The sequence below is a fragment of the Bombus terrestris genome, chromosome 6, assembly GCF_910591885.1.
Source record: "Bombus terrestris chromosome 6, iyBomTerr1.2, whole genome shotgun sequence".
Taxonomy (NCBI): Eukaryota; Metazoa; Arthropoda; class Insecta; order Hymenoptera; family Apidae; genus Bombus; species Bombus terrestris.
The window spans coordinates 7,096,792-7,121,727 of NC_063274.1; the positions used below are offsets into that span (position 1 = coordinate 7,096,792).

A 24,936-nucleotide genomic window follows, 5' to 3' on the forward strand; every position below is an offset into this window, starting at 1 on the left:
GTTGACGTTTTATCGTAAAAGTTTTATATAGAAGATTTAGATGATCTCAAAGAAGTTTAATCGATTAAGAACCAGGGCAACATTGCGCTAATAATCTTTTTTACCAACTCTTAATTTCGTGATTAGATATAAAAGTTACTGGTTAATATACAGGTAACGGGTTAATGGTAACACATGTTCGAAAATAATTTTTTTGTATAAAATATAATTAGACTGTAATAGAGATGGATGGTGCTTTAAATTCTACTTCATGAGCCATAATCTGCAAGTTGCATTTTTCTTCCGTATAAGCGAAGTAGTTTGATATTTCTGAGATTCGTACTTACGTATACGTTTCGCGGGAAAGGTTCAGCGAATTATGTAACATTTTTTATCGCGGGAGAAGGTTACATGTATTTATTTTCATGTAACCCAAGGTTGATGAATGGCTGAGAAACACGTGTGTTTACGTGACTGACACAGTGTTTATCGCACATTGCATTTTTTTTTATTGAAATTGCTCGTTTTTTTAGCACCAAATTACAATCTTTTTCACTCGTATCTTTCCAACAAAATTACTTGTCAGGATCTCTAAAATAAGTTTTATGCGAGCAACGGAAATTCATTTTTAATATATATTTTGCGTTTAAATAAACAAAGTACAAATACTAAGTTAGAAATTTGAAATAGTAAATATTTTAATTCCTTCCAAAATATTTGGATAAATATTACATACACGAAATACGATTTTATTTTTTACTACAAGAAGCACACGGAAGCATCGAGTGGAATAAGCCATTGCGAAACAGATGGATAATGAAATTTTTTATTTTCGAATGCCTCAAATAGTTTATACTGTTCGAATCGTTTTGCCCGAGGGAAGTACACGTTTCAAAGACGATAATAACACGTTTCGTTTCAAGGTCGCCGCGGCTCTATGGCATCCCGGAGTGCCGAGAAGTGAAAAAAATCTCCGCAACGCAGGAAATTTAAACTTCGAAACCCGAGACTCGATCCGCGCGCGCTCCACTCTGTACTTAATGTAATGCACTAATTAACTTTTCAATTTCCGCTTCGTTACCCATTCCACAATATCTTTGTTTCATAATTCTATGGTTCCCTCTAGATTTGATTGAAGATTCTTTACATTTCGCTTTAAAAAAGCAAGAGAAAAGATTATTTAACACGAGTTTAAAACAAACTATAAATTCTTAGTTATACAGGGACGAATAGGATGTGTTTATATGAAAGTTTTTCATTGTTTTCAGGTAAACAATCAATTCTTGAAGTGAGTCGATAATTATTAATATAATTTAAATTTTGACGTTACAACGTACGTACACTCTAGAAGCTGATGTTCTCTATTTGTAAGTACGAGTCGATGAATTAAAACTAAGTGACAATAAATGACCTTGAAGGGCCTTGAAAAGAACTAATGCTCTCGGTATACCTAAAACAATCTCTCATCAACAGTCTCTTCTTAAATTAACGTAACTATTTTCCATATTTTTCATTTTAAAACTGTGGTCCTAATTTAGAAAAGTAAAGATATTTTCAAAAGTAACTTAATCCTATTAAAGTAACTTTAACACATGATCGGTTTTGCCATGCCATGAAAGTTACTAAATACAAAACAGAGACCTCTAGTGTGAGTCTTAACTACTATAACTAATCATTCGCCTTCCTTGGTTCCTCCTGTTTCACACATCTGTTGTCATCACTACAGTAGAGTATCCACGACGAAGAAAAACCACGAACGTGTTTTCCCGGGACAGCCAGCTGGCTTCTATTTTCCTATAACGGACAACGCACCATGTAACAGGAACTGGAGGAATCCAGCAACAACGCTAGATGAACTGCAAGGTCAATGATTTTCCGAGCAGACCGATGAACTTGCCTTGCACATGCAAACATACGTGCATCGCGTAATAAAGCTGCGTCCTCACTGACGTAATAACGAAGAACTTTTTGTTAACGTTCTATGCTTCTTGAAAAAATTGCTGTTTGTTGCACGATGTTTCTCCATATTTCTTCGCGTTTCTGTTGTCGCGATACTTGTCAATAACAAAAGTCGCAGTTCATTTTCTGTTTCCATTTGGGGAAAGTGAAGACCAAAGGAAAATAGGAAATACGAGGCAACACGTCGCAACAAAAATAAATATTTCTTCAGCGTGTAAGTACAGTTCGTCGACTATTTCACAACGCATTTGCGCGCAGACAACCTATTTTTGGGAACAAATGATTCTTTGAAATCGAAGCAAAACCCTAAATGTGGACAAAATATTTCTGCAAATTGATACTTGTCGGTTACTGTTTGGGACACGTTGCTCCTTGTTCAGTGAGGATGCAGCTTAACTTCGTTGCAGGGAAACCAAGAGAAAGACAGAGATACAGAACGAGAGGAGGCAAGGTCGTTTCCTAGATAACAGTTGCAAGGTACAGTTGGCTCGCATGCCTCGAACCATGCGATCGAGCGCGATCATGAAAGGAGAGAAAGGGAAGGAAATGATTCCATTAGCTATAGATATAAATTATCGTTTGTTTATCGGTTAACCAATTTCTGGGACACATGGTACACCGAACGAGCTATACTCGTATGAGTAGGAATCAGCTTGAGGAAACCCGAACCGAGCGAAAAGGATTTCAATTGGGGAAAATAATGAATAACGTGTTCGTCGTTTTACCGTTGTGTGCAATAGAATGTTAAATTTCAATCGAGATACTGGTAGAAAAATAAATGAAGTTGTACGTGTAAATTTTACAAATCACTAGACAACAGATTATCTTATTTGTCGCAATATTGTAAACTCATGAAAAAGAAATCTTATAATCTGTAACTTTCATCTTGTCAATTCCCTAATCTTGTTAGTTGGTAAATTATTGTGCTAGAGGTTTCTGGTATCTCTTAATGTATTTTTAAGTGTCTAAACTTCCTACGACGCAGCAGTATCTCTATAATCACTTAACTCATCCTGTTCACAAATGACTACACTACAAAGTAAATAAATACCCGGTGACGATACTCGACTCACTTTCGACTTCTCCATCTTACAATTTTGTTCTGTTTACTGTGTCACTGTCACATTTACGATTATCTATTTAGAACTCGAATACGATACTAGCACAGACACAAAAAAAGAAAAGAGAAAGAAAAAGAAAGAGAAAAATAGAAAGAGGGCAGTGATCAATGTCGCGTTATCTTAGCGAGGTATTCGAAAAAGCAAACATGCGTAAGAGGAAGGAGCGACGCCTGTGGGAGAGCCAGGAGACATTTGTTATGCGGTTGCGGGATAAGTGGCCTCGCGAACGAGTATAATGAGTGTAAACGTTGGGCAAAAACACAGGAAGACGGGGTTATTGATGCAAGTAACCACATTGTTGGAATGACTATGCGAAATTCACCGGAGAAATATGCTCGAAGGCGATCCCGACGCGCTTTGACGCCGCTGTAAGAGCCAGCAGGTAGCGGCCAACGATCCTCCTCCCCCTTCCACCACCTTTTTCCCTCTACTCTCTCCATCTTTCTTGTTCTACCGCCCTCTAGCGTACGTTGCTCGTGTGCGAATGTAATTTTGCGACTACACGCCATTGAAAGAAACATTATGTATGACCGTGTGATTACTCCGTCCGTTATAACAGTATACCATCGCCAAGCTCTTAAAGAGCCAGTTAATAGGAGAGCCGAGCCATCGAATATTTCATTCAAATCAGCGGTAAGAGGATGCTTCTGACTGGCTTTCGCTAGGCCGCCATATTGGTGAAAAAGAAATCGCTGGATAGGACAATAGAGGTTAGATGAGCAATTTACGATACCCATTTGGAGGATGATAGTTGCGCGAAGTGTAATACCAAGAGTAATATCGTGATGATGTTAATACAGCTGGAGTAGCAAGTTTGAGGAGAATGGTGATGGGATGAGGTTCAATTCGTGAAAGGGTTGGAGATTATTCATTGAAATTTTAGTGGTAGCAGTTATTTGTTACATTGCTACCAGTGTTGATATCTAAAGACATTTATTAAGAGACTGTCAAGAGAGAAAGATTTAACATTCCACTAAGAAAGATTAAACAATTAATAATGAGTCCAAAGAAATAATTCCAAATTTCTAACAAATCAAACAAGATTATCAAAATTTTCAATTTTCTTCTATAATTACGCTATCGATGACAAGATAAAAAGAAAAAATGTCGATCGATCAACAGGAGAATCGAATAGAGGAAGATCAGACGAAGAAGAGGTTGAGGTTACATTATCGGCGTGATATCTTGGCGCTTATTTTCTTTAGTCAGGTCCACACACGGTTGGGAAGAACGAGCAGAGCAAAGAGTGATGTAAGAGAGATGTACCTACAGGGCGTCTTTTCTTCCTTCTTCTTCTCTTCCACCTTCTCTTCCATCCCTGTTCCTGGCGTCTTCAACCCCCTCCACTTCCACCCTCCTCCAACACCACTACAACCCGACCCGACTGCGTCTCTTCCTTTAACTTTTACGAACAGTTCTCGCTTTCTTTCTGTTTCACGCCAGTCCATTCGAAGGAAGCACCCATCCAGCCCTGGCTCGGTTGAATTTAACGTGGCAGGTGCCTGCTGAATGGACATTGGGCCCCGGTTCTCTTCGTTTCCTCTCCTTCACCATAGCCTTTTCCGTTTCTTTCCTTCCACGATTTCTCTGTTCTCCTCTTCTATCGTTCGCGATCTTCTCAGCTCTTCTCTATCTGCCGCTCTATGTCAGCGTTGCCCAACTGTGGGTCCCAACGGACTCGTTACATCTCGTAGTATCGGGTCTGAAACGACGCTAGGTGTTCTGTTTATTCGCTGAATGAGAAATATTTCGACTCTTTGGCGATTAGTGCTGAGCCATAAAGAGACAAAGTTGAGTTAACACAACGATCCGTTTATAATATTTAACCTTGTTAATTTACATTATTGAATTCTATCGAATTCGCATTGCGAATTAATTTTAAAGAATTTAAAGAATATACTCAATATCTTTTTCGAGAAGTCCGTTTTATTTTCATAAACATATTCCAACCAGTGAAATGTTCCTTTATATCAATGGATGACTGCAATTTACACATTGTGCCATTCAAAAAGCATTTATTCCAATAGCGACTCCCTTGTAAGTATTAAAAGAGTCCAGAACTATATACTAAAAAAAAGTAACTGTCGTCAAGACCCTTCATGGAATCTAGTGTGACTAAAACCATTCTAGTTTATTACCGTAAATTGCTGTATTAGCGACTCAGGTCACCATTTCTGAGAACCATTTGAGAAGTCACAAAAGTAGAGTCTCGTAAAGTGAACTTGATTACCAGCTGAGCTATATAAACTTCTACTAGTAACCTTGGTTAACAATACAAAAAAATACAAGTACAAGGGAAGAGTTGGAACGATAGCTTCTATCGACCAGATGCCTCGCATAGCAACTTTCTCTGCAGATGTGAATCAATATATCTTGTTTTGCAACAGTTTAAAGAAATGTATTAGGTTATTCGAAAATATATAAATATATAAAAACGAAGTATCTCCACTTTGGCAATAATGACCCCTAGTTCAATGTCGGTAAGTGGGGCAGTACGAATGTTGTGAGTTGTGAGCCACTTGCGCGGTTGGTAGAGGCACGCGATGCACACAAATGAAGCGCTCGCACGCATTTGCGAAACACGCTAAACAGATGCTCGTCACGAATGCTTGCTAATATCCGTTTATTTTGCAGGACGAAGAAGCCGAAAATAGATCAAAGCGAGAATATCTGAACGTACTCAGATCACGTGTAACTCTGATCAAGATCATTTCTTCCTCGTTACGATTGGTTTTACTTACCTAATTTCTCTTTTACTTAACGTTTTACTAACTTCTACTGTACTAATACTACTGATTAACCAAGGAAGACGAAATAACTCGTTTCACGTTCACTGCCGAGTAACTTCTTAGACATAATAATTCCTTTGTTTAGATTCTCTATATGTACTTTAATGCGTTGATTCGTTTCTGTTAAAAATAAGTTCTATAACGTGTTAAAAAGACATTTGTCATTAAGAAATAAGCAGAGCTTCATTAAGGATCGGTTTGCGTGTTTTTAGTTGTACTTCCTGATGTGTAATTTATGAGATTAGAAGCCAACGAACAAAAGGTTGCACTACATCAAATTCGTTGGCATGCGCAGACGGCCTCTTTGGTTATTGTAGCGCGTGCGTGCACGCGTTGACTTCTCGATGGGACGTCGGGATATGGAAGGCCGCCGCAGTAGAAAAAGAAGTAACGCGAAGGCTCGTCAACGAGAGTGACTCTCTCTGTAAATGATCAGGAGTACGCCGCCGGACAGTTCTTCTTGCCTTTTCGAGCGATCGCTTGCGAAACCGACGTGTCTACCAGTTCCATTGGTTGCGCTGCTATTCTTCTTAATTTTTCCCATTTCAACGAATTTGTTCAAATGGTTTCAAGATTAATTTGAAATTGGGGATGATTCCCGCACCTTAGTTCATTACGGACCAATCTTGCGTTAACGTAACGTTCCATTTGCAATTTTTTTCGACCGATTATCTTAGAATTTACTATTATTTATATCTTCTTTTTTCTTTGAACTAAGAAAGTAAGTAAGTTGTTTTTTTGTTATTAAATAATAATATACTTATGTAATGAGATTAAGAAACTAATGAAAAGTAGAGTTGATCATTTTGGCTTGTGAGAGGCCCATGTACACAAATACATAGTATAGAAGAAAATATCCTTTTACTCTTTCCAGTTGGAAATGTTGATGCCGAATTGACATCCGATTTGTTGAAGATCGTATATAATACATATGTTAGGTAAGATTTGCGCATAAGACAAGTCGCGGCAAATGTAACGTTCCAGCAGGATGTACGCGTGTGAAGGTATAGTACAGGAATGGCGGGAAAAAGGAAAACTACAAAATTGCCGTGAAGCGACCGCACAAGTCGACGATGAGGCAAGTATCACGTTGGTCTGTAACCCGACGTTTTGCTGGCATTTGCGCCTCTTAAGGCGATCACTTTTCATTCTGCTTCCGTTTCTCTTGCACTCGTTGTCTTGTTCCTTTGCTTCGTTCCCGTATCTTCCGCTTCTATTGCTCTATTTGGCGCCTTTCAAATTGTCCAGAGACGAGCAAGAATATGAATTATACAAATAGAGGTGAAGTGATAAAATGTATTTTTACAGGGATGATTCTTGTTTCGGAATGTTTTCATGGGCAATTTTGTGTTCCTTTTCACATAATCTAAATTGTATCAACCAATGTATGTACCACAATATGAATTTAAATTCAAATAACTTCATATTTCATAAATGAGATACCATATCTTAGTGGAGAAGGATATCATTAATTAATAAATAATAAAGTTATATTAGTTCGTTGTCGACTGCAGGCCAGTTAGTGAGCAGCTCAAGGTCGGGGCGGTTGTTCGAACCAAGGCCAGATCCCAGTTTCCTCGACTTTTCAACGTTTTATTGGAAACATGAGATGAGCGGACGCAACCGGCGTGTACCTCGTAAATTTGAAACCATTACACTAGCCTCATATTGTATATGGGGTGTCCCAGTAATCATGGGACAACCAGGAAGGGGATGATTCTATACGATAAAACCAGATGAAAATCTAGAATAAGATCTTCTCGCATGGAATTTTGTTTTTAAGAAGATCAACTTAATATCAACAAACGCTACAACAATCCAGGTTTTTAAAGTCTGATATTAAACATTTTGAATTCCGTATCTTCAATTCATTTTCTCAGATAGAATTATCATCTTCGTTATGATTACTGAGACACCTTGTATAAATATCCTTTCTTACTCTTCCCCAACTATTATTTACAACATTTGCATTGGCGGACATATTCAAGCACAGGAAGTATCGAATGGTAATACTCGCTATTCAGCCACAAGGTGGAGTCAAGATGAATACCCTTGTCCAACGATCAGCTCTCATTAACATTTGTTTTTTTACAACAAATATGTAATTGTAAAATGTTGAACGCTATCCACGGTTACTGTAACCAGATACTTGGGCAAAATTTAGTCTCCACTCACGATCCATTCACGAATAATATAATCAATGACTCGATGTTGCACTAATAGTGTAAAAATAGGAGGAAGTACATTATATTATTTTGCGCTAAAAAATATGTGATGTCACGTGATGTCATGTGATATTCAAGTTTAGTTAGAGATGACATTACATAGAAAAAAATAATCCAGACTTATTAACTCGTTCGTAAATAATAATACTTATCGATATTCATAATATGTCTTATTTCTCGTATATGTACACATAGGAAGAAGACGCGGCGCGGTAAATTCAAAAATGAAACCAAATGTGAAATGCTTTAGAACGTAACTATCTATTGCAATCTCCAATTGTTGATAAAAAATTTAATAGAAGTAATATGTAAATCTTTGATAAAAATAGTAAACAAAAAATATTATATTAGTGGAACATCTCAGCTTTTTCCACAGAAGACATCAAAGAACGTCATACAGTGGACGTAATCGCAACGAATGGATAACCATGATTCCCGCACGTAAAGTTTGTTCACTAGGTTTTCGCCGTTTTCACTATTTCCTAACTCGAAGTCCGCGTCGCGGCAAGTCGTTCCTCGTAACAACGGCGTAAACCCGTCGGTGTGCTTTAGCCTCTTAATAGTCCGACCTTGAGCCAGAACTAAGGAGTGCCTTTGCTACAGCATAACCTTCGTATACCTTCATCAGCAGGGCTCAACCTACGTCTGACAGCATACTTTTGTTTTCTCCGTTCTACGTTAATTGAATCGAGAAATTCTGCTTGTCCTCATTTGATACCTTTTCGCTGTTGTGGATCGTGTCATTTTGCATATATGTCGCTTCACTTATGTTGGAGATTGGGGAATACCGATGAAATTCAAATATGAAGTTTCGACCACATTGAATTTCGGTACCAACATATATTTTTTTATAAATGTTAATAAGTCCACATAAAACTTCATGTATATATATTTTTATGTTCTATCTTTTTTATATATCCCATTTATTTTTTTTATAAAATTGGTGAGTTATCGAAATACGAATTGTTGTATAATTACCTTGAATCATTGATTCAAGCGCAAATTTAAATAGTACACATGTGTTGAAACAGCCCGTACGCTAGCAACAGTTATTCATACTTTCAATTAGGTGACAAGATAAAAGCGCAATGGTATACACGGTGAATGGATCCCGCGTGTCATGTGTTGTTTAATAGAGAGGCTTAGAAGCATCTTTTCCTTCACGACAATTTTACGGATTACATAACTGATCCTTTAAAAGAACGATAATAAAATTGTAAAAATCTTTAATCTCTAAAATAGATTACCATCATTGCTAGGTAAAGTCAAATCTGTGTAATATTCGTTAAATTTGCTATCCTACGATACGACAAACGTTATACATATCTTCCTAATATATAAGCTATTCCAAATCCTTTTATAAATTTGTAACTTTGTTAAGTAGTGATTTGTTTCAGGAAGAAAATAATTGACAATTTCTTTACAGTGTAAATGCTATGTAATCGATATTACCACGAAATCAAATTATCGACATACAGTGAGAGAAATCCCTCAGTCGATAAAACATTCAGAAGAACGCAGAGGATGCAAATGGAGGATGAAAGGGCACGGGAGAAGCGCGTTCCAACAAAAATGGAAGAAACGCCGCGTATGGTCTAGCGCTCGAACGTCCGAAGACAAATTAATCTTCGCCACGATTCAACAGCGTGAGATGGAATGCGTTCGAGGGAGTAACGGGTACAAAATATCTTGCATACACGAATCGCGAGGCCACCTCTTCTCACCGTATCCAGGGACGACGTAAGTCTTCGAAAATCACGGGGAACCATCAATCTCGTTTTTTCTGATATCTTTTGACTATAATAATGTAATTTAATCTGTGCTTAATGCCATATTACGATACTGCGTCTGTATGCGTAAAGGGTGCAGTTACAGAGAATGTAATGTATTCTATAGTAGAATTAAGAAGACGGTTGTTTCTGATAATAAGCTTTGTAATATATATAGCTTCATACATAAACCCTGTAATTTTGCTATATTATTAACTAAAATAAAACTTCAAAAAATATATGATTAATTTTAAAAAATTTTTAATAAAACAATTACTTGCATAATTGTCATTACACATAACAAAAAATTTAATATTCATGAAAATGTAATCTCTATACTACTTAAAAAGGAAAAAAATAGGTCATTTATGTTTAACACAGATATGAAATATAACAAAGAAAATAAAGTTACAGTAATGACGTAAAGAACAAGCTAATCTCGTATATGATCCCATTATTTATATTTTCCGTGAACCTTCTGTCTAAAGCATCTGCTTATCGCATAAATGGAATTCTCTAACTCTTTTCAAAATTCTATCCTTTTACTATTAATCGATCACACTTGCATGAGTTGTAGCATAAATTTATTCAACGTATTTATCGATAAATAATATAAAAGGTGTAATTTAATATTAACTACAATCTTAAAAGCTGATTATAAACTTACTTTTAAATGTTACATAATTTTATTTCGATTATTTTAAATGATCTTAAAAGTATAGGATTATCCACCATTTTAAAAATCCTAAAAGTTTGTAAAAATCGAATAGTACCATGTGATGATGTATCGCTTAAAGAAATTAAATCACTGTTCAAATTACACTTAAAAGTGTGAAGATAATATATTTAACAATCTTAAACATTGGTATTTCATTCGGTACCTCATAGTGCATATTTTTTTACTAAATACACTGATCTTGATGCCTAATTATATACAAGCATATCTTTTAAAATTTCAAGCAAGTACACCAATTTATAAAATTGGAAAGACATTTTATTAATGTTCATAAATCTTTGTGAATCATCTGACGATTATTTTAAAATGGATATCTGAAACCTGTTTTAGCAATGCTTTTTAAATAACCGCTATTTGTTTAAATATTGAAATGATGGATTATTCAATAGTTGTCAGCTAGTTTTTCTTCTTTTTTATAATAAAAAAGGAAAACATTAATTAATGAATTATTCAAAAAATGAATCGATCGTTAATTTCTATCACAACATTTTTATAACTTTGCGTATGAATAATAAAGTATCTTTGAGATGCACTATATCTTTCAAGTTTTTTCGTCAAGCAGTTGGCGCGTAACGTATTTATCGATCGTATCTCTACAAACGTAACGTTACTTTTCTTTTCATTACAACGATGGTATGTTTCAAGCGAAACTCGTTTGTAGTTATATGTACACAACACAATACATAACACAAATAAAAAAAGTTCAATGAAAATAAAATCCAAATATGCAGATTAAAATTACTAACTATAAGATTTAAATTAAGAAGAACAGTGATAAACATATCTACATTTTGATCACGCGACAATTTCCGACATGTTACTATTGGGTTGTAACATACATTAGTCTCGTTTTCTTCGTTTACAAACAAAGATAAAACCATGACCAATTTACGTTATAACCTAATATTTTCATTTTTGTGTTTACATAGACACAATTCCAAACATCGTGTAACAACAGGTTGTATCGTTATTATGCTATCTGAAGTAGACACGCAAATATACATCCTCGTTCATAAATATTAAGACGCTTACAAAAAATTAGGTGAACCCGAATAATCATTACGAAGTTATTATTATTATTATTATTATATATATTATATTATTATTATATAAGTTATTATTATTTGTTTCGTATTAGATTTAGATTTTAATAAAAAATTCCTGTCTAATTTTATTTAAAAACTTTTCTATCTCAATCGACAGATTCTGAAACAAATTCATTATTTTAACATAACTATTTTCACTGGTTGACATAATCGAATACTGCCTTACGTGCAAAACCAGCAAATGTCCTAATAGTTATGAATGGGGATATCCAATATCAATTATAACTGGCAAATTTTTGTAAATACTATCATATGCCTCGTATGATTTCATTTGCAAATCGAAACATAAAATTAACTATATTTCAGTAACCAAAAGATATTATCGCAGCACAAGGAGGATTTGGAAGAAAGCGCGAAATAGGGAGAGAAAAGAAAAAGGGCCTATGAAGATCCGTCCCTGGCCTCGGCGAAACCGGGCGGGCTGCTAACTCACCTCGTGCCACATTCCGCTGGCTCTGCCAACGTTTTCGAAGACGAGAATGCACCGTGTTGGGCCTGACCACCACCTTTTGCACCAAACAAACCATACACCTACACCACCCGACACTACTCGCTTCAATTTTCGAAAATTCAAATGAACACGTGAGAGGTTCAGCGGGCTGGCATGCCCGCGACGCGATTCGTCCGCGCTGCCCGCGCGCAGACTCCAACGAGGGTTCTTCACATACCACAAGTAAATATCAATCCGATGATCGCGTTGTGTGTCTCGAATCGAGATCACTGAGATTACGTTGGAAAACCGGCGTTATATACACACTTCGCGATAATACACCCTTCTATGTGAACCGTGCGACCGATCAACACAGACTGAATCGCCGCCGCGCCAACCGACTGATCATAGTACAGTGCAGTTCGCAAGCGACAAAGGGAGGGGATGCGCAGATCGTACGTTTATGTTTATAGTGGCTCACCAAAGTATTTGAACATTTATAGAAATATTTTATAGATATATAATATATTATGGGTATTTTATGTAAATACTTAATTTATAAGATCATGGGAGGGGCGGGGGGGGGGGGGGGGGGAAATTATGATAAATCGTATTTCTACCTTTTACGGGAAAACCATTTCAAAATTTTATTACACTGCCGATTAAACCGAAAATTATGTTTACAACCTCTTGAACATTTTAAAAATATTGAGAACTTCATATTATGTATGTCACATGAAATATTTTACATACAGAAATTTAATTATAGTCATGTCTCATTATAATTTGAATACTTTCGTGAGCTGCTATTTGCGGTTGAATCCTAAAATACTAGTTTTAAGGAGGATCATTATTTTAAAAATTACATCATATATATGTAGATAGATTCGTACAGTTTACTTGAACTCGTACAGTTTTATGATCTACTCATATGCATCGTTAGAATCTCGATTAACAGAATAGGTCGTAGTGCTTTGGGTTAAGTTCAATTAATATTGACATGGATTAAGGAATATGTTGCATGATACAAGCAAATTGGCGCGCTGTAAGACTGGATGTGCAAGACAGGTCGGTATTTTGATAATGACTTTACCGACCAAAGTCTATATACATTTTCGGTCTGGTTTCAAATTTTATCGTATTTCTTTAATATAATCGTATTTCTTTACAATGATAATGAAATTTTAAAATGTTTTATATAACACATAATATATACATACATAAATGTTTTTTATAGTAAGCATTCAAATTCTTTGGCAATCTTACTTTTGATAGTTTAATGGAGGGATATTGAAATGAATATTTATTACTGTTAATTTTTGAGAAAAAATAACAAATATCTTTTTATAGAATGTAATAAGAAATTATTTAAAGCGTAATAGCAATATTTTTTGTAAAAAAGGGGGATAGTAAAATAATAATGAATCCCGTTATTCTGGTAAAAGATTACTAAAATGTGAATTCGATTTAAAATGTATATTTTACATAGGTTCCAGTCTATGTTATTCCTAAACATATGTTTTATATTCGTATATCATCCACTCACGTGTATTGCTAAAGTAATCGAATAATACCTTTAGATATACCTTCATACTTAAAAACTGAGTTAATATGAATGAAACATAATTTTTATTTTGTGATATAATCGCTTGTACAGAATATCTTGTTTAGTGAAGATTTACTGAATACAGATAAAACTTTATTATAATGCGCATAAGTATTTATGTAATCATACATCAATCGAAAATATTAAAATTATAACTGCGTTTCATTTCTTTTTCCTTCGATAATGATAATTTATAACATTATCTATGTTCTTTTCTTCCTTCGTACGTCCTTAAACCTAACCGATGATTACATTTCCAATTTAACACATTTACATGTAATATTTTTTTCGTTTATAATCCATCTTTTTTCTCGCGCGTTTCTCTATAAACAACCTACACCATAAAATTCTCGATCATCACGCTACAAATCTCTAAATTTATATCTTAAGGACATGTAATGCGTAGTACATTTTTTTACTTTTCTTTTCTTTTTTTTTTGTTGTTTTTTAATAACATAAAAACTAAAGAGAAAGAAAACAAAAAAGACAAAGAGAGAAGGGGGGGAAAAAAGAAAAACAATGTGCGTCGGCATAAAGAGGTAAAAATAAGGAAAAGAATGTGTTCTTCTTCCGCTTCTTATCGCCGTACATACAAAACTTACATGGAAAACACTAATGGATCACCGAACACTTTCTCCTTTAAGCAGAAAGAATAAATTATGTTACGAATTTATTCGTTAGCTCGAGGTTCTCGATTTTTTGCGTTTGAATAAGTCATTTATTAATATACATCGAATGTTACTCAGCAATCAATAATTAGCCCATAGCCATTTTTGTATGACAAACATGCCTGTATATGACAACATATCTTTTTGTATATGACAAACATATGAACGTTTCATGCAATACATTTACTAATATGATTATTACGTACATTTAAGCAAAAAAAAAAATGACTCTTTTTCTCCTTCTGAAATTTACAATCGACTGATCAAAGCCACAAGCATATTTATTTTAACGGCAATCTATTTTCCATGCAGGTTCCACCGTTTCTAAGAAACACCATAAATGTACAATATAACAAAGAAGAAGGGTAGGTCCTTCGTATTACGATCTAATATAACTTTTTCTCTCGCTTTCTCGCTCGCTCTCACGCTCTCTTTCGCGCTCTCTCTCTCTCTCTTGAATATCTGATAAACAAATTTACACCGACGAAATACATTAACAGAGCTATCTAGTACTTAGAGCACATCGAGAAATACAGAATACAGAATTAAACTAGAAAATTTCAAGAGTGAAATATATCGTGTAACAAGTTAAACATTTAGATACCAGTACTTATATCCACCAAATATGATAAAAGTACCAATCAAAAATAAAAAATGCATATTAAACGAGTCGGTAGCGTGTATTCTGTCAAGAGTTGGGGTAGAAGTTTATAATTGTTTTTTTCCTTTTCTGACAGTCAGTTACCTCAAATATCTCTCACTACGCCTGTTGTAAGAGGTAAATAAGGAATAGATTAGAAATAGTAATGGAATAACAGTATTGCATATTGGTGGTTAGCTCATAGACACTTGTCCGTTAGACAGTAGTCGTTCAACAGCAGCATTTATATCTCCGAATGTGGCGATTAGTGCTGAAAATAACATTCATAAAATAACATATATTATATATTATGTTAGTATAAACTGTATGCTATATACTAGTATATATTTTATACTTCTATCAATACGTTTTGTCATGTGGGTTATTAATAGCCTATCCCAATTAGCAAAAATAAAATAAAATTAAAGTACAAGAATTCTAACGCATGTGCTACTTTTCTCTGATTAAATATTCTAATGTATTTTTTTCACTCGCGAATTAGAAATTCTGAAGAAATGCTTACCTTTCTCTGAGCATAGAATATATTAATATAAGCTGATTAACCAAGTGAAGATCAAATTTCTTTACTCTACTTCATTGAAATAAATATATATATGACTGTTTGATTGAACTATAATAAAAATCCATACAACTGAGATACAATTCCTTAGAAAAACATGCCGATATCGTTAAAGATATATGTAAATATTTAGTATTCGAAATAATGATTGTGGAAAGTTAGAAAAAAATATGCATATCGTTACCTTGTAAATTAGCCTCTCTATTAACAAAACCCATAGCTGTAAGTTGTTCTAATTGCGCTCTGTAACGTTCTTCCGGTGGGGGAACAGGTTGACCATCCACCTCTACACCTTGGTTTAATGCCATTGCCGATACCTGTCAAAAATAAAATTAGTAACCAGTTCCTGCCATATTTATCATTCGTAACCATGCGAAATGTTTACCATGCGTGCCATAAATTGGGAGAATGCGTCTTGTTGATTCGTATCTGATGACTCCGTCGCCGGCGGCGTTGGATTTGTTGTACCTCCACTAGGTGTTGTAGTCGTAGGCGGTACAGTCAAACCCATACTAAAAATTATACGTTAATCAATATTTAAACATATCTAATATGATATAAAATTGTATATAACACACTTATGTTACTAAAAACCTACTTTTCAACAAGATCTGGAGCAACAGTACGTAACTGTTCCATGCCTTGTTGAATTTGCATGATAGCAGCTAAAGCATCCGGATTAGTAACAACATTTTGAATTTGAGGATTTTGCATTTGTTGTATAAATGCTGGCATCATAGCTCTCATCTGTTCTTGCATCTGAGGATTTCCTCGAAGAAAAGGATTAGCAGAAATCATCCTATTGGCCATAGCTGGATCTGCTGCCAAAGCTTCTAACATAGACCTTGTATATGGAGCATTTAACATGTTTCGTATCAGCTGTGGATTTTCCATCATTTGAGCTGCAAGACTTTGCATTCCTGGTGAATTTAAAAGTCCTCTCCCTTGCTGCTGTTGTTGCTGTTGTGGTTGCTGATTTGAAGAATCACTTTGATTCTGAGACCAAGGATTTGGCAATGGATCTCTATTTTCTTGGCCTTGCTGTGGATTATTCTGACTATCTTCGCTACTATTATTTTGCACTAGCGCCGCAAAAGGATTTTGCTCATTGGCTGCTGCAGCAAACATAGGCTCCTGAATATCACGGTACATGCGACGAAGTGCACTATATCCGCCAGGAATACTTTCTAAATTAGATATAGCTCTGTCATGGGAACGCATTAATTCTTGGAGCATTGATGGATTACGTGCCAACTCTATTGTTTGTCTAAAAAGGCATATAATGTGAGTATTATATATATTTATAAGATAAATCTCATTAACTAAAACCTGTTATATTTTAAATGGTTTCATTCTCACCTTAATAATTCAGGATTATTCAACATATGACTAATTTCTGGATTACTTTGCATCAATTCTCGCATTTGTGGATTGGCTGCAACCAAGTTGCGCATGCTTTCTGTGTCATTCATTAAACTTTGTACCAATGGGTGATTAAGTACTTGATGCAGTGCTTCTGGATTTAACAATAACTCGCGTTGCATACGTTGTTGTAAATCTATAAAGTTAGTGGACCCTGAACCAAGTGAGGCTAGACCTACAAGTCCTCCTAAACTTCCCAATCCAAAAGGACTAGCATTTATGTCAGCTATATGAACCAAAATAAACAAGAAAATATATATATATATATATATATATATATATATTAATAAGAATAACACAATAATAATTGAAGAATACAGTTACAACTAAGTTGAAACTAAATATTTCTCAGTGCTTGATCCATATACTTTTATACCTTGTGATCGTTGAGGTGTAGAATCTTGACTCTGATTAGTAGGAGTACGTGGTGCCTTGATAACCAGATGCACTGTTAAACCATCTTTTACATTATGTGTACTCAGAGTTTCGTGATCTTTCATAATCTTTCCAGCAAAGATTAGGCATAATTGTTCTGTTTGAGCGTTGAACTTCTTCGAAATTGCTTCTTTGAACTAAAAATTTTAAAAAGAAATAATTATTAGAGCTAACCCAACAATGACAAATTATGTTATTTAAGTTGGAAAATTAATTCCTGATGAAATTACAGAGATATAAAATCGAAAATCTTACATCTTTAATACTCGCATCCTCTTCGATCTCAACGGTTTGTTTTTCTTTTGGCGTTTTGACGTTAACAGTAATTTTCTTTCGAGTATCCTGGCCTTCTGCCATCTTGAATCGGTAGATGACTCGTTACTTTCGACGCTTTCGATTCTCCCTCGTCGAGGGCCAATTGCGCACCACTTTTCTTGAATACTTTAACCCTTTTTTTGCACCACGGGAATTTCTTTTGCGAACCGATTCCCGAAAGAACTACGCTAAATTTTGTTCACAAGTTATTCCAAAAAACTATAAAGATCACATAGAAGGGTCAACTTGAGCGACTATTCTATGAACCATAACGTACAAAACGATGAAAAGTACACGATATGTCAAGCACCCGTATACAATTTCATTAAGCATTAAAACATACCGTATTTATCGAGAAAATAATTCTATCGTTTCGTTAAATGATCTCTATATAAATATATAGATGATAAAGTAACAATCTTACTGGAAAATATATCGTCTTATTTGTAAAAAATCACGAATCGCTGTGTTAAGAGGTTATGTTGCGTTGCCACTACCGTAACTTTAAAATACTAACATAAGCTTGATTATGTGTCACTTCAGTGTTAAATACTACCAGATATGTATATATTGTATCACCAGTAAGGAATGATGTATTTTACGAAAAAATTGTGAAATCTGGAAGTACTCACATTCTAACAATAACTTGATAAGACATATATTTCACAAAATTATTATTAAAATCATTAATACATGAAATTTATTAACTAAATATTTATCAATTAGTTTAGAAGATTGTTTTACACAGTATTGTAGATGTAATATTTCGATAATGATAATGTATTACACGTCACAATTTATTACAATACATATTAGTTTCTAGAAAGAAATCCTATTACTGGATAATTAGAAACAATAAATCCTGCGATATTACACCGTAATAACATAATTATTTTTAACTCAATAAAATTATTTATTTATTTATTTATTAAATAATAACGACTTAATACGATAACAGTTCAATTTTCATCCCAATTTCCCCTTTTTTTTCAAAGGATTGAAAAATTGCGAAGGCAAGTTTATTTTTATTGAAAAATATTTACCTAAAAATACAATTTCTTTTTAACATAAAAGACAATATGAATAATTAAAAGGAAACCATTTTATTATTTAGAATTCACGAAAAAAGAAGATAGATATTAATCCAGTGGTTTTATTGTAGGAGAACCGTCGATTTTCCTTTATGGGTTTCCAGCCCTCTCTGACTCGCCCGCTTAGCTGATGCCGTAGCGTCGCCGTATACGTAGCTCTTAAGAAGGGCCAAGTCCCTTTTACTTTTCATTTCAGTACGAGCAAGCAGCAGATTATCGTTTTCATTAATCCAATATGTTCAACCATGACTTTTACTTGATGCCTTCCACTTTGTATGAAATGATTCAATATATTCGATATTGACACCTGTAATTAAAAAGTCATTTCGTTAAGGATTATTTTTGTCCAAAATATCTTTTGATATTTAATAATATGTCATAATTGAAAATACCTGCACTCTTTGCCAACCCCTCAGGGCTAAAAGTGAAGACTCTTTTATCATCTGGGTTACAACCAGTTAGTAATGTCACAACTGGAGTTTCTGCATCGTTTATCATACCAACTTTCGTCTGTTGAGTAAGATAGTGGCAGCACTCTATAATTTGGAAAAATAACCATGCTTCTTTATCCTTTGGTCTTGGTCCTTTAATAAGCGGTAATGCTAGACGCTCGTGAGGTCTTTGAGCTCGAAGAAACCTTGAGCCACGCTTCAATTGAGCTTCTAACCAACGTGTTGCTTCTCTTGCTCTACCACTAATGCGTTTTACTTCATCCAGTGCAGAAACAACTGAAAAGTACATTATTGTTTTCAATTAAAATAATTATAGAGAGGAGAAAATATAATTCACTTTTCAAATTTTTGTTTACATACCGACACTAGGAATTACAACAATAAATTTCTTAGCGTACACCAAACGCTTTAGAGCCGGTGTATGTTTGGATAAAGCCTCATGATCAGGTACCAAGTAAGGAGACATAAGCCTAGATCTTAAACGAGTCTCTAGAGCACAGACTTCTGCTTTCAACCATAATTTGCCCATATGTCTCATTAATTTTCCACGTGAATGATCCATATCCCAACTTTTACCGTTATCTTTTGTATTAGAAGTATTCAAATCAATCATCACAAATAATTGTTTCACTTCTTCATATTTCACTCCTGCGTTCTCCACGGAACTAAGAAAATGTCCAAATTCAATTAATTTTAGTGCTCTCAATAAGGTTTCTTCTTGCTTATTCATCTTATGCCTATGCAGTATCTTCCAATTCAGAGACTTCTGGGCATCTTCCAAAAGATTCAACCCTCTTAAATCAATATCTTCCGGTAACGGAACTATTTTAACGCATTCTTTCAATTTATCTGCACTCGATAAAATCATACTATCATCCTTAAAATTTGTCAATAGCGTTTCTGTATTTATATTAATTAAATTTAATAAAATTGTAACACGTTTTAATAAAGTTCGTGAACTTTTTCCACATATTCGTATAATATCGGGATTACTTTTCAACCAATCGCAACATATTTTAATAGATGCCAGTATTTCTTTTCCATTTATAATATTCAGCACATCTTCCGGTTTAAAATTTTCTTTTTTTGATTGAGCAATGTATGTTACTCTATTCGATGAGGCACTATTTTCATCAAACGTGCTATTGGAATTGGTTTCTATACTTCCAGAATTAGCTAAAGAATCTTTATCATTAACTTTTTTATCAACTTGATTATTAAGTGTTTGCTCACCATTTTGTACCTGTTCAGTGATCATTTCGGGCGTTTCACTTTTTCTTTCCATTTCTATGTGTCCATTTATCTTTTTCGCTTCAGAGTTGTTAATATCTTCTCGATTTACTTGCATAGATGCACCTTCATCGTCCGTAATGTCTTCAGATAACGCGTCTTCTGATAATACGTTCTCTTCGCTTAATATATCGTCCTCTGTTTCAGAAACATCAGAATTTATCTCATCGCTAGAGGATTCCAAAGTTGGATCAATGTCACTCGCATCTGAATCACTGCTATCCCTCCGTTTTCGTCTTCGAAGTTTCGTGAGCAAACTTTTAGTTTTATCTCGTGTTTTTCGCGAGCCATTTTGAATGTCACTGTTATTTTCTACACTTTCTTTTTCGAAAGATGCTTTGTTATCATTTATAATCTTAGATTCGTTACTTTCATCGAAATTTAGTTGTTTTATGGCATTATCTTTATCTTCCGCATCTATTGACTCGGTGTTGCAGTCGTTATTTTTCGAGTTTGATACTTCTATATTGGGTAGTGACAAATCTATAAAAAATTCTTGTAATCTAGTTATTGTAAATTGTATTAGTTGAGACAGTATTGCTAAAGTTATGGCGACAACACCTTGCACCTCGCTAGATTCTTTGCTTTTTAATCTAGAAATGGACATCAAACATATAGCTACAATTTTGAATATCATGTCATCTGTCAAGTAATTTGTTTGTTCATTTTTGCAGTTTTGGAGATATACTTCGATATTACTTTCTTTTTCATTGGTACTAGTAATAGTATTAGTATTATTTGGCTCTGATTGCTCTGTACTCAAGCAATTTTCAATATTAGTTAAAAGATCCTATAGAAAATGCAGTAAGAATAAAGATTCATTTTTATGATACACGTATAAAAAGATAAATTTCATGTGTAAATATATACCTGGCATTCTTGATTTATCCGATCAGAATTTGGTACATCATAATCCCATAATTGTAACAGAGAAAACAATCGTGAAACACAGACATGTGTAGGATACTTCTCGTCTGTGTATATAGAGTGTGTAACAATGGCTCTTTTTAAATTTCCCTCTGCTCCTTCAAATGGTTCAGAACATAAAATGCTATAAAATAATTACTATTAATTAATATCAACGTAAAACAGATTATTAATCTGTATGACATATTATAAAAACATAATAAATTTTAAAAACTTAAATCATGTATTTTAGATTTTACAAAATTCATGTATTCGTATTTTCTGAAAAGTTTCTTGCAAATTATGGAAAAAAAATTAATCTTATGCTTTTATTTGAATATGGAATAGTAAGGTATTCTAACCATCTCATATAGTGATATACTGCATCAAGACCATAATTTGTATTGCCTGCTATAGTGCCCATTTGATTATGAGGCATTCCAATATTTGGATCAGTTGCTATAGCCATTTTATAATACCTCTTTGCTATCAATGGATCCCAATATGGATCTAATTCTAATTTATATCTAGCTAAGTCCCCAAGGCATACCAAACTTCTATGAATTAGGCGCATAACACATTGTTTTGCTTCTTCAGTGTGATGTTTAGTTTGGCTGATTTTACTCTTCACCTAATAAAGTAAAAAACAATTCTTTTTAAATACCCTATACATATAACATATATACTAACATAAGTTATTTTCAAAAAGACTCACGCTTGATAATCCTGTTACATTTTGTACATATGCAAAATCAATAGCACCAACTAGATCTAAACCATATTCTAGTTGTAGTTTCAATATAAAATGATGGTAAAAACCAACTCCTACTGCCAAGTGGGCAGATAACATTGCTTTCTCCGTTTCAGTCCATGCATTACCCTACAATAAGGCTTGTATTAATAACAAATATTATCTTTATAAATTATATTATAAATTAGATTATAAATTATCATTGTTATATGTAACACATGAATGTTGATACCTTTCGCAATTTTTTAGATGCATAAACAATATCATAAAATGCTTTTCTCCACAATAATTCTTCAGTTTTACGTGCATACTCAACAGGATCTTTAGTTATTAATCTTACACAATAATCTTTAAGCTTCACTCGTAGTCCTTCCCCTGAAGGGGTAAACAAATCTGTTATTGTTAATGCACGACTCTTTTGCTCGTCCAATCTTTTGGCAATATCTGTTATACCCCTAGTAATCAAATATAATCCTGTTCGTTAATTGTACATATATTTTTTTTAATAAATTCACATTTATTATACACATCTTTAAAAATTCAATCTAATTATTAATGGTTAATCTAATAAGAAATGGTGAAATTTTCAACAGAGGGGTTCATTTATTATTAATACTAATGAAACAATTATTACTATTAATCATAAATAAATTTAAGAGACGAGTAAATGGGTACAATTACAACTATATTGATGAGTTTTTTAATTAGTCTTGTATAACACACAATTATATTTTACAAATATATGAATTCCTCCTACGTTTATAACTAATTTGCGTTAAATATCCAAACAAATAGGATAAATATTTACATAGAGAAGATTCTCTAACTAATAAAGGTAAGCTATACTCATAAAAGCGCGCCAATAGAGATTCATCGTGTACGAAATATAGGTTATGTTAACACAAGGTGAATTCGGATGTGTAGTAACATGAACAATTGTTCCGAAATATATAATGTCAGATAAATAGTAGGAAGAAAATAATTTCATATGTTATAATAGTTCCATATTACTTGTGCAAACGTCTTGTTTGTTCGAGAGAATCAGTCGTTCGGACATCTGCTGCAGCGTTATACGTTCTCCTCATTTTGCTTCGATCATTTTTCACTTCCTGGCCGCTTCGTCATTATTCATTTTCCCGCGGTCTTTTGACACGCGCATCTCCGTCCCACAGTAAGAAAATTCGACATTCGCCCTCGCCTAACTCCAGAAACCTCCCACGAACTGCGGAGCTTACCACAATTACACGTACGTACATGTACATATGGTTTGCTTATGATGATTTGTCGTAGAAGAATCATCTGGAAAACTTATGCGACAGTGCTGCCAAATAACCAATTGAAATTATTTTCAGAATTATATTACTAAGTGGAAAAACTTGAAAATTTAATATTTATTTAAAGTGTAAGTTACAGTATTCATCAATTCTAAAAATATGAAAATGTTTGAAACTCTATTTTAAAAATTGTTTTTAATTGTTTATGGTCTGGTATACATAAGGTAACATTTACTGCTCACTGTTTATTTATTGTAAACAAGGCTTTAACTGAATCAATGTCAATTAGAATTTTAATATTTTCAATAAGCCAAATGATTTATTGATTATTTAGATATCTACTTTAATTTTAAGTTATTTTTCAATAGATGTTGTTACGAAAATTTTATCAAAATATTCTTAATAAAAAGACTTCAGATATAAACCTAACCACATTTGTACTTTCTAACATTTAAATATATGTAGTAAATATGTAATGTCGCTATAAATTTATTAAAATTAGTATGATTTTATCAATTTTTATTTTATGCATATGGTCTATATTTCGTTTAGATTTTGTGATTTTTGATGACGAGACAATGGATGTAGCTACTCCAACCCCACAAGATCTTCAGAGGAAACTGTATTTTTTAGTGGAGCAACTCCAACACATGGCTGGTGAACTTCCTCCAAAGTATCAAATGCGTCTTCCCTATGAATTATTATCTGGTTTAGCTAATTCTCTACTGAATGATACAATATTTGAAATCGTTAAGGGATTAATGGAGATACAGCATGTTACAGAGAAACATCTTTTTCAACAACGTCTTCAGTTACTAAATCAACAGAAAATCGAAATGCAAGAATCATTATCATCAACATACACAGATGAAGAAAGAACAACGATGAAAGTAACATTATATAAAAAACACAAAGAGGAGCTTAAACAAATGGATATGAAATTAGTTTTGCAACTAGATCAAAAAGTAGCAGATCAACAAAGTATTTTAGAAAAAGCTGGTGTACCTGGCTTTTATGTTACCAACAATCCAATAGAAATTCAAGTCCAAATGAGATTGTGTGACTTCATAATTAGACTGAGTAAAATGGAAGTTCCGAGTTAATATATAACTCATAAAATTCTTACTTTCTAAGAATCATACTACTTCCTTAAATGAAATACTAAATTATATAATTTATTAGACTTATTTATTTTCACAAATTGTACATTAGTTCAATTAATATAATGTTTTTTCCTTATACAGTAGCACTTTTCTAAAAATAGTTACCTTGTAACTATATAAGGTTATATAAATATTTTAGAAAACGATGTAATTGTATTGACAGCTTTTTTTAGAATCAGGATATCAGCAAATACATATTTATAGAACATATATTTTTTCTTATTAGTTA

At 33.7% G+C, this 24,936-nt stretch overlaps 4 protein-coding genes and 1 long non-coding RNA gene across 11 annotated transcripts in view; 2 read left to right on the forward strand and 3 right to left on the reverse strand.

Moving 5' to 3' along the window:
- LOC100652039 overlaps positions 1 to 12,629 on the reverse strand; it is a 40,172-nt gene extending 27,543 nt beyond the window's left edge. Inside the window, exon 1 of the mRNA XM_003396091.4 lies at positions 12,118 to 12,629. The gene's annotated coding sequence lies outside the window, so the exon portion shown is untranslated. The remainder of the gene's footprint in view (positions 1 to 12,117) is intronic.
- LOC105665837 lies at positions 2,205 to 12,129 on the forward strand. Of its 4 annotated transcripts, XR_007224304.1 has the most exons (5): positions 2,205 to 6,569; positions 6,723 to 7,233; positions 7,363 to 9,332; positions 9,500 to 9,813; positions 11,991 to 12,129. It is a non-coding gene; the product is annotated as an uncharacterized LOC105665837 (long non-coding RNA). The 4 variants fall into 4 exon arrangements; XR_007224302.1 differs by having other exon boundaries at positions 6,723 to 9,332; XR_007224303.1 differs by having other exon boundaries at positions 3,520 to 6,569; positions 6,723 to 7,670.
- Positions 12,630 to 13,575: 946 nt separating the features above from the next.
- On the reverse strand, positions 13,576 to 18,293 carry LOC100644252 (ubiquilin-4). The gene is made up of 7 exons (XM_003396111.4): positions 17,721 to 18,293; positions 17,407 to 17,602; positions 16,968 to 17,256; positions 16,207 to 16,875; positions 15,994 to 16,120; positions 15,793 to 15,925; positions 13,576 to 15,299 (listed from the first exon to the last, which is right to left on the reverse strand). The coding sequence occupies exons 1-7, from the start codon at positions 17,820 to 17,822 to the stop codon at positions 15,223 to 15,225; spliced, it is 1,593 nt and encodes a 530-aa protein (XP_003396159.1). The 5' UTR covers positions 17,823 to 18,293; the 3' UTR covers positions 13,576 to 15,222.
- Positions 18,294 to 18,785: 492 nt separating this feature from the next.
- Positions 18,786 to 23,419, reverse strand: LOC105665838 (nonsense-mediated mRNA decay factor SMG5). The gene is made up of 8 exons (XM_012309361.2): positions 23,282 to 23,419; positions 22,503 to 22,725; positions 22,235 to 22,399; positions 21,882 to 22,150; positions 21,484 to 21,664; positions 19,684 to 21,403; positions 19,264 to 19,599; positions 18,786 to 19,178 (listed from the first exon to the last, which is right to left on the reverse strand). Exons 1-8 carry the CDS (start codon positions 23,353 to 23,355, stop codon positions 19,111 to 19,113), a joined length of 3,036 nt encoding a protein of 1,011 aa, XP_012164751.2. The 5' UTR covers positions 23,356 to 23,419; the 3' UTR covers positions 18,786 to 19,110.
- On the forward strand, positions 23,375 to 24,783 carry LOC100644924 (gonadal protein gdl). Of its 4 annotated transcripts, XM_003395957.4 has the most exons (3): positions 23,375 to 23,516; positions 23,623 to 23,672; positions 24,097 to 24,783. In XM_003395957.4, exon 3 carries the CDS (start codon positions 24,123 to 24,125, stop codon positions 24,645 to 24,647), a length of 525 nt encoding a protein of 174 aa, XP_003396005.1. In that variant the 5' UTR covers positions 23,375 to 23,516; positions 23,623 to 23,672; positions 24,097 to 24,122; the 3' UTR covers positions 24,648 to 24,783. The 4 variants fall into 4 exon arrangements, with proteins under 4 accessions (XP_003396005.1, XP_048262454.1, XP_003396006.1 ...); XM_048406497.1 differs by lacking the exon at positions 23,375 to 23,516 and having other exon boundaries at positions 23,550 to 23,672; XM_003395958.4 differs by lacking the exon at positions 23,375 to 23,516 and having other exon boundaries at positions 23,572 to 23,768.
- Positions 24,784 to 24,936: the final 153 nt, after the last annotated feature.